At 61.5% G+C, this 10,686-nt stretch overlaps 1 protein-coding gene across 1 annotated transcript in view; it reads right to left on the bottom strand.

The window, feature by feature from the left end:
- The window catches only part of GRK4 (G protein-coupled receptor kinase 4), a 35,417-nt gene continuing 24,731 nt past the window's right edge, over window positions 1-10,686 (bottom strand). Inside the window, exons 11-17 of the mRNA XM_037530527.1 lie at window positions 7,597-7,634; window positions 4,619-4,708; window positions 3,479-3,687; window positions 2,738-2,875; window positions 1,491-1,628; window positions 987-1,121; window positions 1-135 (exon numbers count right to left, since the gene is read on the bottom strand). Of these exons, the coding sequence (XP_037386424.1) occupies window positions 82-135; window positions 987-1,121; window positions 1,491-1,628; window positions 2,738-2,875; window positions 3,479-3,687; window positions 4,619-4,708; window positions 7,597-7,634 (802 nt within the window). The 3' untranslated portion in view covers window positions 1-81. The remainder of the gene's footprint in view (window positions 136-986; window positions 1,122-1,490; window positions 1,629-2,737; window positions 2,876-3,478; window positions 3,688-4,618; window positions 4,709-7,596; window positions 7,635-10,686) is intronic.

Raw genomic sequence — 10,686 nt, 5'->3', positions numbered from 1 at the left:
TCACACGCAGGCGCATCTTACACGTTTATTGCAAGTCCGGGGGGGCAGGGCTGCAGCTCCCGACGCGGGCTGCATGTGCGCTCACCGCCTGGTGGACAGCTCTTCCTTCTGGCCGGGGCAGTCTTTGAGGCAGCCCTGCAACACAGCAGCAGGCCGGCCAGTCAGCCCAGCCTAGCCGCCTGGCCCCCTGCCGCCAGCCACACTTGGGCCGCGCACATGCAGGTCACAGGCAGCGTACACACCCTCTCTCCCCCACCACGGCGGCTGGACCCCAGGGGCGGGCCCGGATCTGCGCCCCTGCACAGACCACAGCCCGTGGCACACTCACTCCCACGGACACGGCAGGGCGGGTGGGGGCCAGGGCTCCTCTGTGAGCCCCCGGAGCCTTCCTGTCCACGAACGCCCAGCTGGCCACCCTGCCGAAAGCAGCCCGTGCCCAGGGACCGTGGTCACGCCCAGGACCTGCACGCCCCAGGGGCTTCCTCTTCACAAACAAGGTGGCGAGGATGCTAGTGGACAACCTCGAAGCAAATTGCTTGGGGAGGAACGCTAGCTAGCTGTCCGCCCGTCCAGGAGAAAAGGCCACTGGGAAGAAAAGTCCTAAACGTTGCTGCAGACACCATCCCTCCAGGGCAGTCTCGCCGGAGAAGCAACTCTCGCTGTGAAAACCGGCCGGCGAGCAGACACCCGAGGGGCGGCCCGCAACGCCGAGGCAAGTGGCACGTGACTTTATGACCGTCTGAGAAGGTGCTGGCGTCTGAGCCCAGCGGGACGTGGCGTTGGAGGGGCACCTGCTGCTGGCCATGGGCCCTGGGCCAGGACAGCCTGGCCCCACGGCAGAGGCCAGCCAGCTCTGGGGCCAGCAGAGCCTAACGGCTGCTCAGCGGCGCGTGGTGTCGAACACAGGGGCCTTGCCAACAGAGAAGGCCTCTGTAGTGCGGGAACCGTCATGTCACAAACAAGCCGCCGACGTCCGCTCTGCTCACCCCTCCGCTGAAGAGTCTAGAGAAGAAGCCCTTCTTTGGCCTGGAAACTAGAGGCTTCATCTCTTCTGCACTGAGCGTCGTATTTTCCTCATTCATAGTTTCATTGATGTCCTTGAAACATTCGGATTCGATCATCTGCAGAAGAGCAGGGGAGTGGAGAGGCACAGGGCAGCCAGTCCCGCCGCCGCATCCCTGCCCAGCGCTCCGGCCCTGCAGTTCCCGGCCTGGACGCCACTTCCACTGCTTCCCAACTGCTTCCTGAGGCCAGTAACTTGGCCACCCCCTCCTCCTTTCTGAGTGTGCCCCCAAAGCAGCTGGCCACAGTGGAGCTGGCTGCCAGCCCTCCTGGGGAGTGGGACTCGGGACCAGGAAGCCCGCGTCAGCACGGCCTGCGTAGGGAGCGGAGGCTGCTGCCACCCAGACCCACTCACACACGCCCACATGGAACTTTTGCTTTTGTCATCACCGTGACCAGCGTCCACTGCTGTGCTGAGCAGGCGGTACCTCATTCTGCCAGGGGATGGAGACACAGCCGGTGGCAAACTCAGCGTAGAATTCCTCATCTGAAGTGTCTAGGAAGACCCCCTTCACGGTGGAGAACTGATCAATGTCCAAGATGTCCTTACAGTACACTGCCTGAGGCTGCACCAAGAACAAGGACAGCCACTGGAGGCCTGCTCGGTGTCTCTCTCTCTCTCTCTCTTTCACGCACACACACACACACACACACACACACACAGAGTCATGTGAGGACGCCCCACGCTCCCGTCTGCCCCCTGAAGCACTTCCTAGCCCCACGCAGTCTCTCTCCCGGCTCGTCCTCTAGTGGCATTCCTGTGTTCAGAGGCCAGGAGTGGGGCGAGCAGGCAGGTAGTCTAGGCCTGGGCCACCTCCTCCAAGTGGCTGCCTGGACTTCTGAGGCCCAGGCACAAAATGCACAGGAGGAGACCCCGACCAGGCCACCCGGATCAAGAGGCACCGGGGTTCTGAGCGGCAGGCAGGCACTGCCCTCAGGACAGTCAGGGAGGCAGGCTAGGAGGGGACCTGGGGGAAGGCCAGCACCCCAGACCGCTGGACAGGCTGAGAAAGGCCCGAAGCACCTGGAGAACATCTGGCCTATCCGGTGGGAAGCAGCTCTTTGAAGGCCCGCAGAACTGGCTCGCTGCCACCGTGGCCTCCTCAGCCTGGTTTCACTGCCGTCTTCCCAGGCCGCCACGGCTCCCCACCCATGCCCACCCAGGCCCTGATGCCCGGAGCCTTGTGCAGTCGCAGGGAAGCCCGCGGCCTGCGTGTGCGAGGAGAGTGCTCTAGTTTTTGTTTTTAAACTCTTCTTCCCTGCCCCTTTGCAAGGAGAATAATCATCCAACTTCCGCACATCCCACAGGAGCATCTCGGAGGGCTTTCTAGAACATGCTGGTGGATGTTTTCATTTGCACGTGCCCCTCCAGGGTTAGGCCTGTGGTCTCCGCACGGCCCCAGCACTGGCCTGTGGACGACATGGCCTCCCTGGGCCACAGCCCACTCCGGCTCCCAGCCCGCTGCAGGCCCAGCTGCAGAGCCACCCACAGGGAGGTGCGGACCCTGGGAACATGGGGGCCCGGCAGGGCCCAGCACAGAGGCACTCCAGCAGAGGGGCCTGGGAGGCTGGGGAGCCACGTGGGGCTTGGGGGAGAAGCAGCAGTTCCCAGGGGCTCTGGCATAAGAAGCTGCAAGGCAGGTGGCCACAACCCTCACGCCCCAGAGGAACTCACATCAGGGCAGAAAGGGGGCTCGAGCATATTTGCTTCCAGTCGCTTGAAGTTGATGTCCTTGAACACAGGGTGCTCCTTCACCCTGGCTGCCCCGTCACCCGTGCACCCCAGGCGCTGCTTGGGGTTCTTGGTGAGTAGCTGTGGGAGGCAGAAAGGAGCCAATTTCAGGGCCTCCCTGATGGCGCAGGGATTAAAGACAGTGCTACCCAGCTATCCGCAGCCTCTGCAGCACAAGTTTGATCCCTGGCCAGGGAGCAACCCACAGGGCGCAGTAGACCTCTTCTGTCTCCCCGCTGCTCCCCTCGGCAGTATGTTTCAGTGGATCCGCCTGTTCTGCTCCCCACTGTCTCTGGAGAATCCTCTCACCCCCACACCTCTGGCCTGCACCCCAGTTCTTGTATGCATAAATACATCTTTTAAAAAAATCACTGAGGACCTTAGTAAAAATTTCCCAAACGCAGGTCTAGATGCTGTGTATTCTTAAAATTAATGCAAGGTGTTTATTTTATCCTATGAACAGAAAGCGTCTCTCTGAAAGACACAGGCATTTTTGTCATTGTCACACACTGAATCAGGCCTTCCCCACGGTGAGCATCAAGCACAGCCAAGCGGTCCCCAGCCCAGGCAGGAGACCTGGCGCCGCTCCCCGGGGGAACCTCACCAGCCCTGCAGCGCCCCCGCCCCCACTGCCTCCCCAGGCCGGAGCCGGGCTCAGCTCCCAGTGCCCCGAACCTGACCCACCATCCTGCAGATGGATTTGGCGTCCTCAGAAAACTTCTCGGAGTACTGCTCGGGGTCCCGCCTCACCCTGCGGTCCACCTCCTCCCGCCTGACCTTCTCCTTGAAGCGCTTGAAGGGAGCGTGTCCCTCGATCATCTCATACAGCAGGCAGCCGAGTCCCCACCAGTCAGGGCTGAAGGTGTAGCTCTCGTTGCTGATGACTTCGGGGGCTACGGGACGGACACCGGAAATGGGATCAGATGTCTGGCTCTGGGTGCACGTCCCTGGAGCGCCCTGCGGCACACGCTTGATCACTGGCACGTGCTCCTGCAGCACAGACACCACAGCCCTGCACTGGAACGCGCGTCTCAAACGCGTGAACTGTGAAGTCATGTCAAGCCAACAAAGCCAGACACAAAACCATAGTGTGTGACCCCCCTTAACCGGAGGGGGCGGGACAGCCTGGCCTGGGCACAGAGTGGCCTGGAGGCTGCGGGGCAGGGGAGGCCGGCGATCCTCGTGAGTGTGCGGGCCGGGCTCTGACTGGAACTGGCACAGAGCTGCCACCGCAGGCGGGATTCCTGGGCCGCGCTACCCGTCCGCACAGCTGCAGTTAGAAGAGGGCGCTATGTCCGTTGAGGATGAAGCGGGTCAGCACAGAGTAGCTAGCGCGGGATCACGCCTCCAGGGAAGGCCTGTCTCCCAAGGGTGCTCCCCCACGCTCAGGGTGCCCTCTACTCCCAGGCATCAAGAGTGGGGCACAGGGACCACCATGGGGCTCTGCAGAGGCAGCCAGGGACCTCTGTCCAAGGCCACCTGGGTCAGGAGCCACTGCAGCTGTGCGGCCACGCCTCCGGAGCTGACCACGGCCCCCTGCCCCCACCGGGAGATGGAGGCCTCACACAGAGGGTGAGGCCAGCAGGCAAGGGTGGGCAGCGGCCGGCGGAGACGATCCCGAGTCTGCCTTCTCCTGGCTGTGTGGCATCTGGGCCTCAGTCCCCACCTGCAGGCGAGGAGGGCGGCCCAGAGGGTCCACGCCCTGGCACCAGGGCAGGCTTGACCACCCACGGCATCACTAGCGCTCGCGGGCTCACGCGGTCCCACCTCAGCCTCTCTGTGCCCTGAGGGCGTGGCCTCCGGAGCTGGAGGGTCTTCACATACCCATGTAGCCCACCGTTCCGACTCTTCCTCGAACCGTCTCCCCTTCGGGGACCACCAGGGCTAGACCGAGATCTGAAATCCGGATGTGCCCTGTGTGTTCAAACACAGGACTCAAGTCACAGGGGCCCGCGGCACTTTAACAACAATGAAAAATGGGGGCTTCATGGGGGACCAGGGGTTAATCTCAGCACTATGAAGCTGTCCGCAGCCACTGCAGCCTGAGTTTGATCCCCAGCCAGGGAGCTACCCACATGGCGCAGCAGACCTCTCCTGTCTCCCCGCTGCTCCCCTCAGCAGTGGATTTCAGTGGATCCACTTGTTCTGCTCCCCGCTCTGTCTCTGGTGAATCCTCTCACTCCCCACCCCTCTGGCCTGCACCCCAGCTTTGTGTGCATAAGTAAAAATAAATCTTTAAAAACAGTGAAAATGGGGGAAGCACATCTGCAAAGCCATGGATGGAAATGGAAGCATCCCACACTCAGAGTCCCTTCATCTGACATCCCAGAGAACTCCCCGCGCTCCTGAGGCCCCACTCCAGGCAGCAGCACCATGCACAGCAGGGAGTGGGGCTTCAGAGACCACCATTCCCCTGGGAAACCCGCCAGCTGGTGAGAGGCGGGGCCTGTGCTCTGACCTCTGGGCACGACAGGCCTGCGGGGCTGCAGGGGAGATGACCGTCTGAGCAGGCTTCTCCGCAGAGACCACAGACGGCGGGGGGGGGGGGGGGGGGGGGGGCAGGGGAGGAGCTGTCTCCCAGGACAGATGAGTTAGGGAAACAGCAAATAAAATCAAAGAACTCACATTTAAAACTGCATTATGTGGTAATACATAGGAGGATTAAGAGAGTTTCAAAATTCCTTACAAAAACAACAAATCATGGAAAACATTCTTTTGGAAGTCTGGGGCGGGAGGCCGCCTGAGGCAGGAGCCAGGTCCGAGGCTGGCAGCCTCCTGCGTGCACGGAGACTGGGGGTGGGGGTGGGGGGAGGTGGTCAGTGAGCATAAGCCAGCAGGAGGGCGCTGGCCTCCTCTATGCACCCTGGAGAGCAGCGTGGAGAAGCGCCTGAGGGCTCGTGGCCGCTGCCCTAGCAGGGAGCAAAGGTCAAGCACAGCGAGAGGGCGCAGTGACCTGAGCCCAGGGGCTCCCTGGGCCAGCAGGATGGGGTCTGATATCTGGAGGAGCGTGGTCTGCCTTGGAGCCCTGTCTTTGGAACCACAGGCCTGTTTTACTCAATCACAAGACAAAACTTAGACAATTGAAAGCACAACGGAGAAGATGCAGCGAGCGCAGAGCAAGGCTGGCCGCCCAGCAGGGGGCCACACAGCCGAGCAGCCGCCCTCCCGCGTCAGAGCTGCGCCGGCCGCGCAGTCACGTGCTAACCCACGAACACCAGCGTGGCTCCAAAGCTCTCTTACGTCTACGGTGGGTGAAGCAGATAGATGATTAGGAACTAGAATTTTCAGAAAAATACAAATGTGAACCAAGAATTGGAAACAGTGATAGGAATCCATGACGAGCATTTTCTTAAAAAAATTCAGAACAAAGTGTCCCTCTGTCCACAGCAGGGGCCAGCACAATGACCGGCGCAGCAGTGGCCCCACAGCCAGGTACCAGGTGCTCGGGAGAAGAGGCCGATGCCCGCACAGTCCCCGACTTCATGACGGCGGGAGACCAGGAGATCGTCCAAGACAACAGCCTGCCTGGCCGGAGAAGGGACAGCCCGGCCAGCAGGAAGGACAGTGAGGCTGTTAGGGGGAAAAGGCTGTCCTAAAGCTGATCCCATACGGGCTTTGTGGACTCCACCCCCACCCCAGGCCAAAGCCAAAGACACTGGGGACTCCACATCCCATCCCCACCCAAGGGAAGGTGGCTGGGACTGGAGGGTGGGGTTCAGCAGCCAGGTGGGTACAAAGGCAGACACGTGGGCTTTGGGGGGGGGTCCCCCATGTTGGCTCCCCGCCAGCTTGCAGCGTCCGGCCAGCTCGGAGAGCGCCTTTGGGTTTCCAGGTCAGCGGATTGGGTAGGACGCATTAGACTTTATTTCCCTATTTTCTCTCTGAGTTGTACATGTTCCTTATTTCCTTTTCCCTTGTAAATAAACCTTTTATGAACCTTTTGTGTGTGCCTGTAGTGGAGTATTCGTAAGTCCCTTGTAAGCGCGCGGGTGAGGACCCACAGCCAGGAACCCGTTCAATATCGGGGCTGTCCTATAACAAGGCCACTGGCTGAGCATCCAGACGGCCAAGATCCTCGTGGCCACAATGTCCCAGGACAGACGCCTCGTGGGCTGTCTTGACGCATGACACAGCACCGCAGCTCTGGACAGTGGCGGTGAGGGGGGCCACGCCCCACCTGCTCCTCCGTCTGTGCGGCTTAGAGCCAACAGGCAGTTGCAGGAGTGGCGGGATCCAGCATGTCCTTCCCTTTCGGAGGAGCCATGCGTCCCCACACTGGCCCACAAGACAGGCTGGTGGGGACGGGGTGAAGGCCGGATCACCACCAGGCAAGCTGGACCTCGAGCAAAGAGCCACTCGGGCCCTCATGCCTCCTGTGCAGTTAACAGCCGTGCCCACGGGGTAGGCCCACAGCAACCGATCACATCCAACCCAGCCAGCCCAGAGCAAGGGTGAGCCGGCGGAACAACGTCTGTGCGGGGCAGCCACAGCAAAGCGCTCTGGGGCAGGGGCAGTGCCGGGGAGCAGCACAGCCGTGGAGCACAGGAGGGGGTCAGCAGAGAGAAAACATTCTCACCCTGAGTTTACTGCACACGCATCTATCTGAGTTTGTGAACACAGTTAGCCAGGAGCAGGGACCTTCCGCTACGGGCGCACGGGACGACAGCGTGCCTGGGCGTCATCCTCTGAGGGACTCATGCCGGAGAATTCCTTTGCTGCTGGCTCTATTCTGCATTAACTGGCAGCCCCTTGTTAACTGTTTCCAAGTCCCTGTTAACACAGCCTACAAGGCCTCCACTTACCCCGGTCATCCAGCAGAATATTCTCCGGCTTTAAGTCTCTACGAGGAAAGAAAAAACACAGGAGCTCGGTTACACAGAAGCCCGCACGATCCCAGCCACAGCCCCAGCCCTGGGCTCTGCGCCTGCACCCCCGGAGCCCGCGGCGAGCCTGGCCTGTGGGCACAAGGAGGGACGGGGTCCACAAAGGGCTGGTGGCCGCCGACCTGGTCTGACCTAGGAAGACTGCCAAGCGCACATCCAGCCCCCTCAGGGCCAGGGCGGCCGGAAGGGCTGGCTGGCCCTCGGGTGCCCGGCCTCAGCCATCTCCGGGGACAGACACCGCGAGAACTGGGCGTGGTGGGCGCCACACAACACAGCCTTGCTCCCCGAGGGAGCAGGAGGCCGGGCCAGCTTTCAACCGTTCACAGCTTAAAATAAATTCTCCCCCAAAGCGGCTGATCACCATGACTCACGCGCGCGCCCTCCTCACTGCCTCATGGCCTCTTTCAGGGCAAAAAATTGCTTCCTGACCCTCAAGAAGCTGCCTGTCAGGGCCTCCCCGGTGGCGCAGCGGTTGAGCGCTGGGTTGCGAAGCTGCCCTCAGCCTCCGCAGCGCCAGTTCGATCCCCGGATGCTCCCCGGCCACCGGAGGAGGGTCCCACATGGCGCGCAGACCTCTCCTGCCGCCTGCTGCTCCCCTCAGCAGTGTCCTTCGGTCCTCCTGCCTGCTCTGCTCCCCGCTCCGGCTCTGGTGGATTCTCTCACCTTCCCCCGCGCTTCTGACTGTACCCAGTGCTTGTATAAATAAATAAATAAAAATAAATCTTTTTTAAAAAAAAAAAGAAGCAGCAGCTACCTGTCAGCGCACTCCTAGCTCCCAGGAGTGGAGTCAAGCACCCAGGCCCCTCAGAACCTCAAGAGTATGGGGCAGGCCCTGGGGCCGGGATACCCTGCCCCTGGGCGGAGGCCTCAGCCTGGGGGTTGATCTGCGAAGGGCTCGGTACAGCTGTGGCTGCTGAGAAAGGACCTCGGCGTTCTGGCCTAGACCTTAATTTCCCACCAAGACAAAGCAAAATAATTGATCTAATGGTTAATAAAAGCAGCAAAATTGAACTCCCAGTCTGATAAGGGGACTTGGAACCCCGAGAATCCACAGGAGAAAATAGCAGACCCAAGAAGACAGCGGCGCGAGCACCGTGCCCGGAACCGCGGCCTGCACGCCCCCCACGCACACGCGGGCGCCTCTGCCTGCCGCTGCCGGTCGAGCCGGGAGCTGCCCACGTAAGTGAGCCCGAGGGCAGGACGCCCCCTCCCTCGGCTGCGGGGAATCCTGGGTCATGTGGTGTTTCTCTTTTCGGTTGAGAAACCTCCACACGGTTTCCATAGAGGCAAAACGGGAACATTTCTTTTGAAATGAGAACATTTTAGACGTTCATCTTTCCTATTTTCTATTCTCTGCCACACACGTCTGCACATGCAGCAAACATCGCTATGAAGACAGTGACTCCTGCACTGAGGGGACACCCTCAACGCAACAAAGCAACACACAGCACCCCGAGAACCGGCAGTGGTCCTCCAAGTGCAGCCCCCCGGTAGCCCTTCCCTCGCCACAGGCCGGTCTGGACTTGCCCCCAAGCTCGGGTACCCAGATGCCTTCAGACGGAGGTCAGACTCTCAGAAGCCTGTCCCCGGGCTGATTCTAAGACATCAGACGCTCGGCCGGTCCCGCGTGCCCCTGTGCCCTTGAGTGGTTTGCTCGTTGTTTCGGGCACTTTAACTGAACAAGCAGCCCGGCTGCAGAGAAAACGCATAAGAGAGGGCCTCAGGGATGGGGCTTTCTCACCCTCTTAACCTTCTCTCCAAATAACTAGCAGCTGCAGCAGGCACAGCCTCAGGCCTGACAGGCAAGGGAATGCCAGGCTGCCCCTCGCGCCCGGGGTTTGCTGCTCTGATAAGAAAGAAAAGGCGAGGGCAGGCCTCTGGAGCCTCAGGGCAGGGCAGCCGCAGGACCCGACAGCCCGGACGTGTCCACAGAGAAGAAAGGGCCAGACTGCCCGCCATGCCCAGCAGAAACCCAACCAATGACAGCCTGGCACACTCCCCACCGCCTGGCCTGCGCTGCCTGCGGGTACACCCTTGCAGGTGCAGCCCTGCCCGGTGGCCCGCAGCCTCTGCCCCCGGGGCTTCCTGCCCCTGTGCCCAGCGGGAAATAGGCGCCAGTGGCCAATGAGGCAGTGGAAGGCATGTCCCCAAGATGCGGCCTCTGCTTCTCACCCCGCTCCTGTCTCGGTGTCTTCCAGCGGCTACCTCCCTCCACCAGGAGGCCTTTGTGGTCAGCCTGGACCTGCTGAGTTGCTGGTCCTAGAGGGGACTCTGGGCTCCCTTTCATGGACTTGCAAACAAGCGCGGTTGCTCCCGGCCCGGCGCCCGGCCCTCAGCTCAGTGGCGACACACTGTTCCCTCAGGACAGCTCAAGCCCAGGGGAGAGCTACCCAGGTGAGGAAGGCGTTTGTGTTCTGCTGTCTCTTTACCAAAAGGGAGCCCACCTTTGTGGTGTCTGGTGTGACAGCAGCTGGGGGCGCTCCCTGGTGACAGAAGTGAGGACAAAAGCCTCCCGCAAGGGTGCTCCAGAGGCTCAAAGGGAGGACGGCGCGCACACCCTTAGGGGCCCACCAGTGGCAGGCGCTGTGGTGACTGCGGAGGACACGACACGGTCCAGTTTCCATGCATGTGGCTGCCGCAGTGCGGGCCCGGTGAGGGACAGGGAGAACCTTCTGGCCTCCAGCAGACCTCGGAGCCCCGGGGCGAGCATGGCCCTGGACAAGCTCCGCTCCCGTGCCTCCTCCCAGAGAAAGCGCAGCGCTTGTCTGTGCCCAGCACTGCCACCCAGCAGGCCAGCAGTGGTGACAAGGCAGCACACCCTGGCAGCCACCGCAGTGTGGGGCGTCGAGGGCCGCTGTTCGCCCTTGCTCTGCGCTGGCGGTTCGAGCATGTCAGCCCAAGGAGGCAGGCGTCTGTCCTTGGCAGAAGGGACAGAGAGGACTGAGGTCAGAGGTCACCAGAACAGGAGGAATGAGATGCGGCCTTCCGAGGAGCTCAGGCGCGAGGGGC

Source organism: Talpa occidentalis, unplaced genomic scaffold (genome assembly GCF_014898055.3).
Source record: "Talpa occidentalis isolate TD23 unplaced genomic scaffold, MPIMG_talOcc4v2.1 talOcc4.6, whole genome shotgun sequence".
NCBI lineage: Eukaryota > Metazoa > Chordata > Mammalia > Eulipotyphla > Talpidae > Talpa > Talpa occidentalis.
The sequence above is the reverse complement of the archived record's forward strand: the minus strand, read 5'-3'. Positions and strand labels throughout refer to the sequence as shown.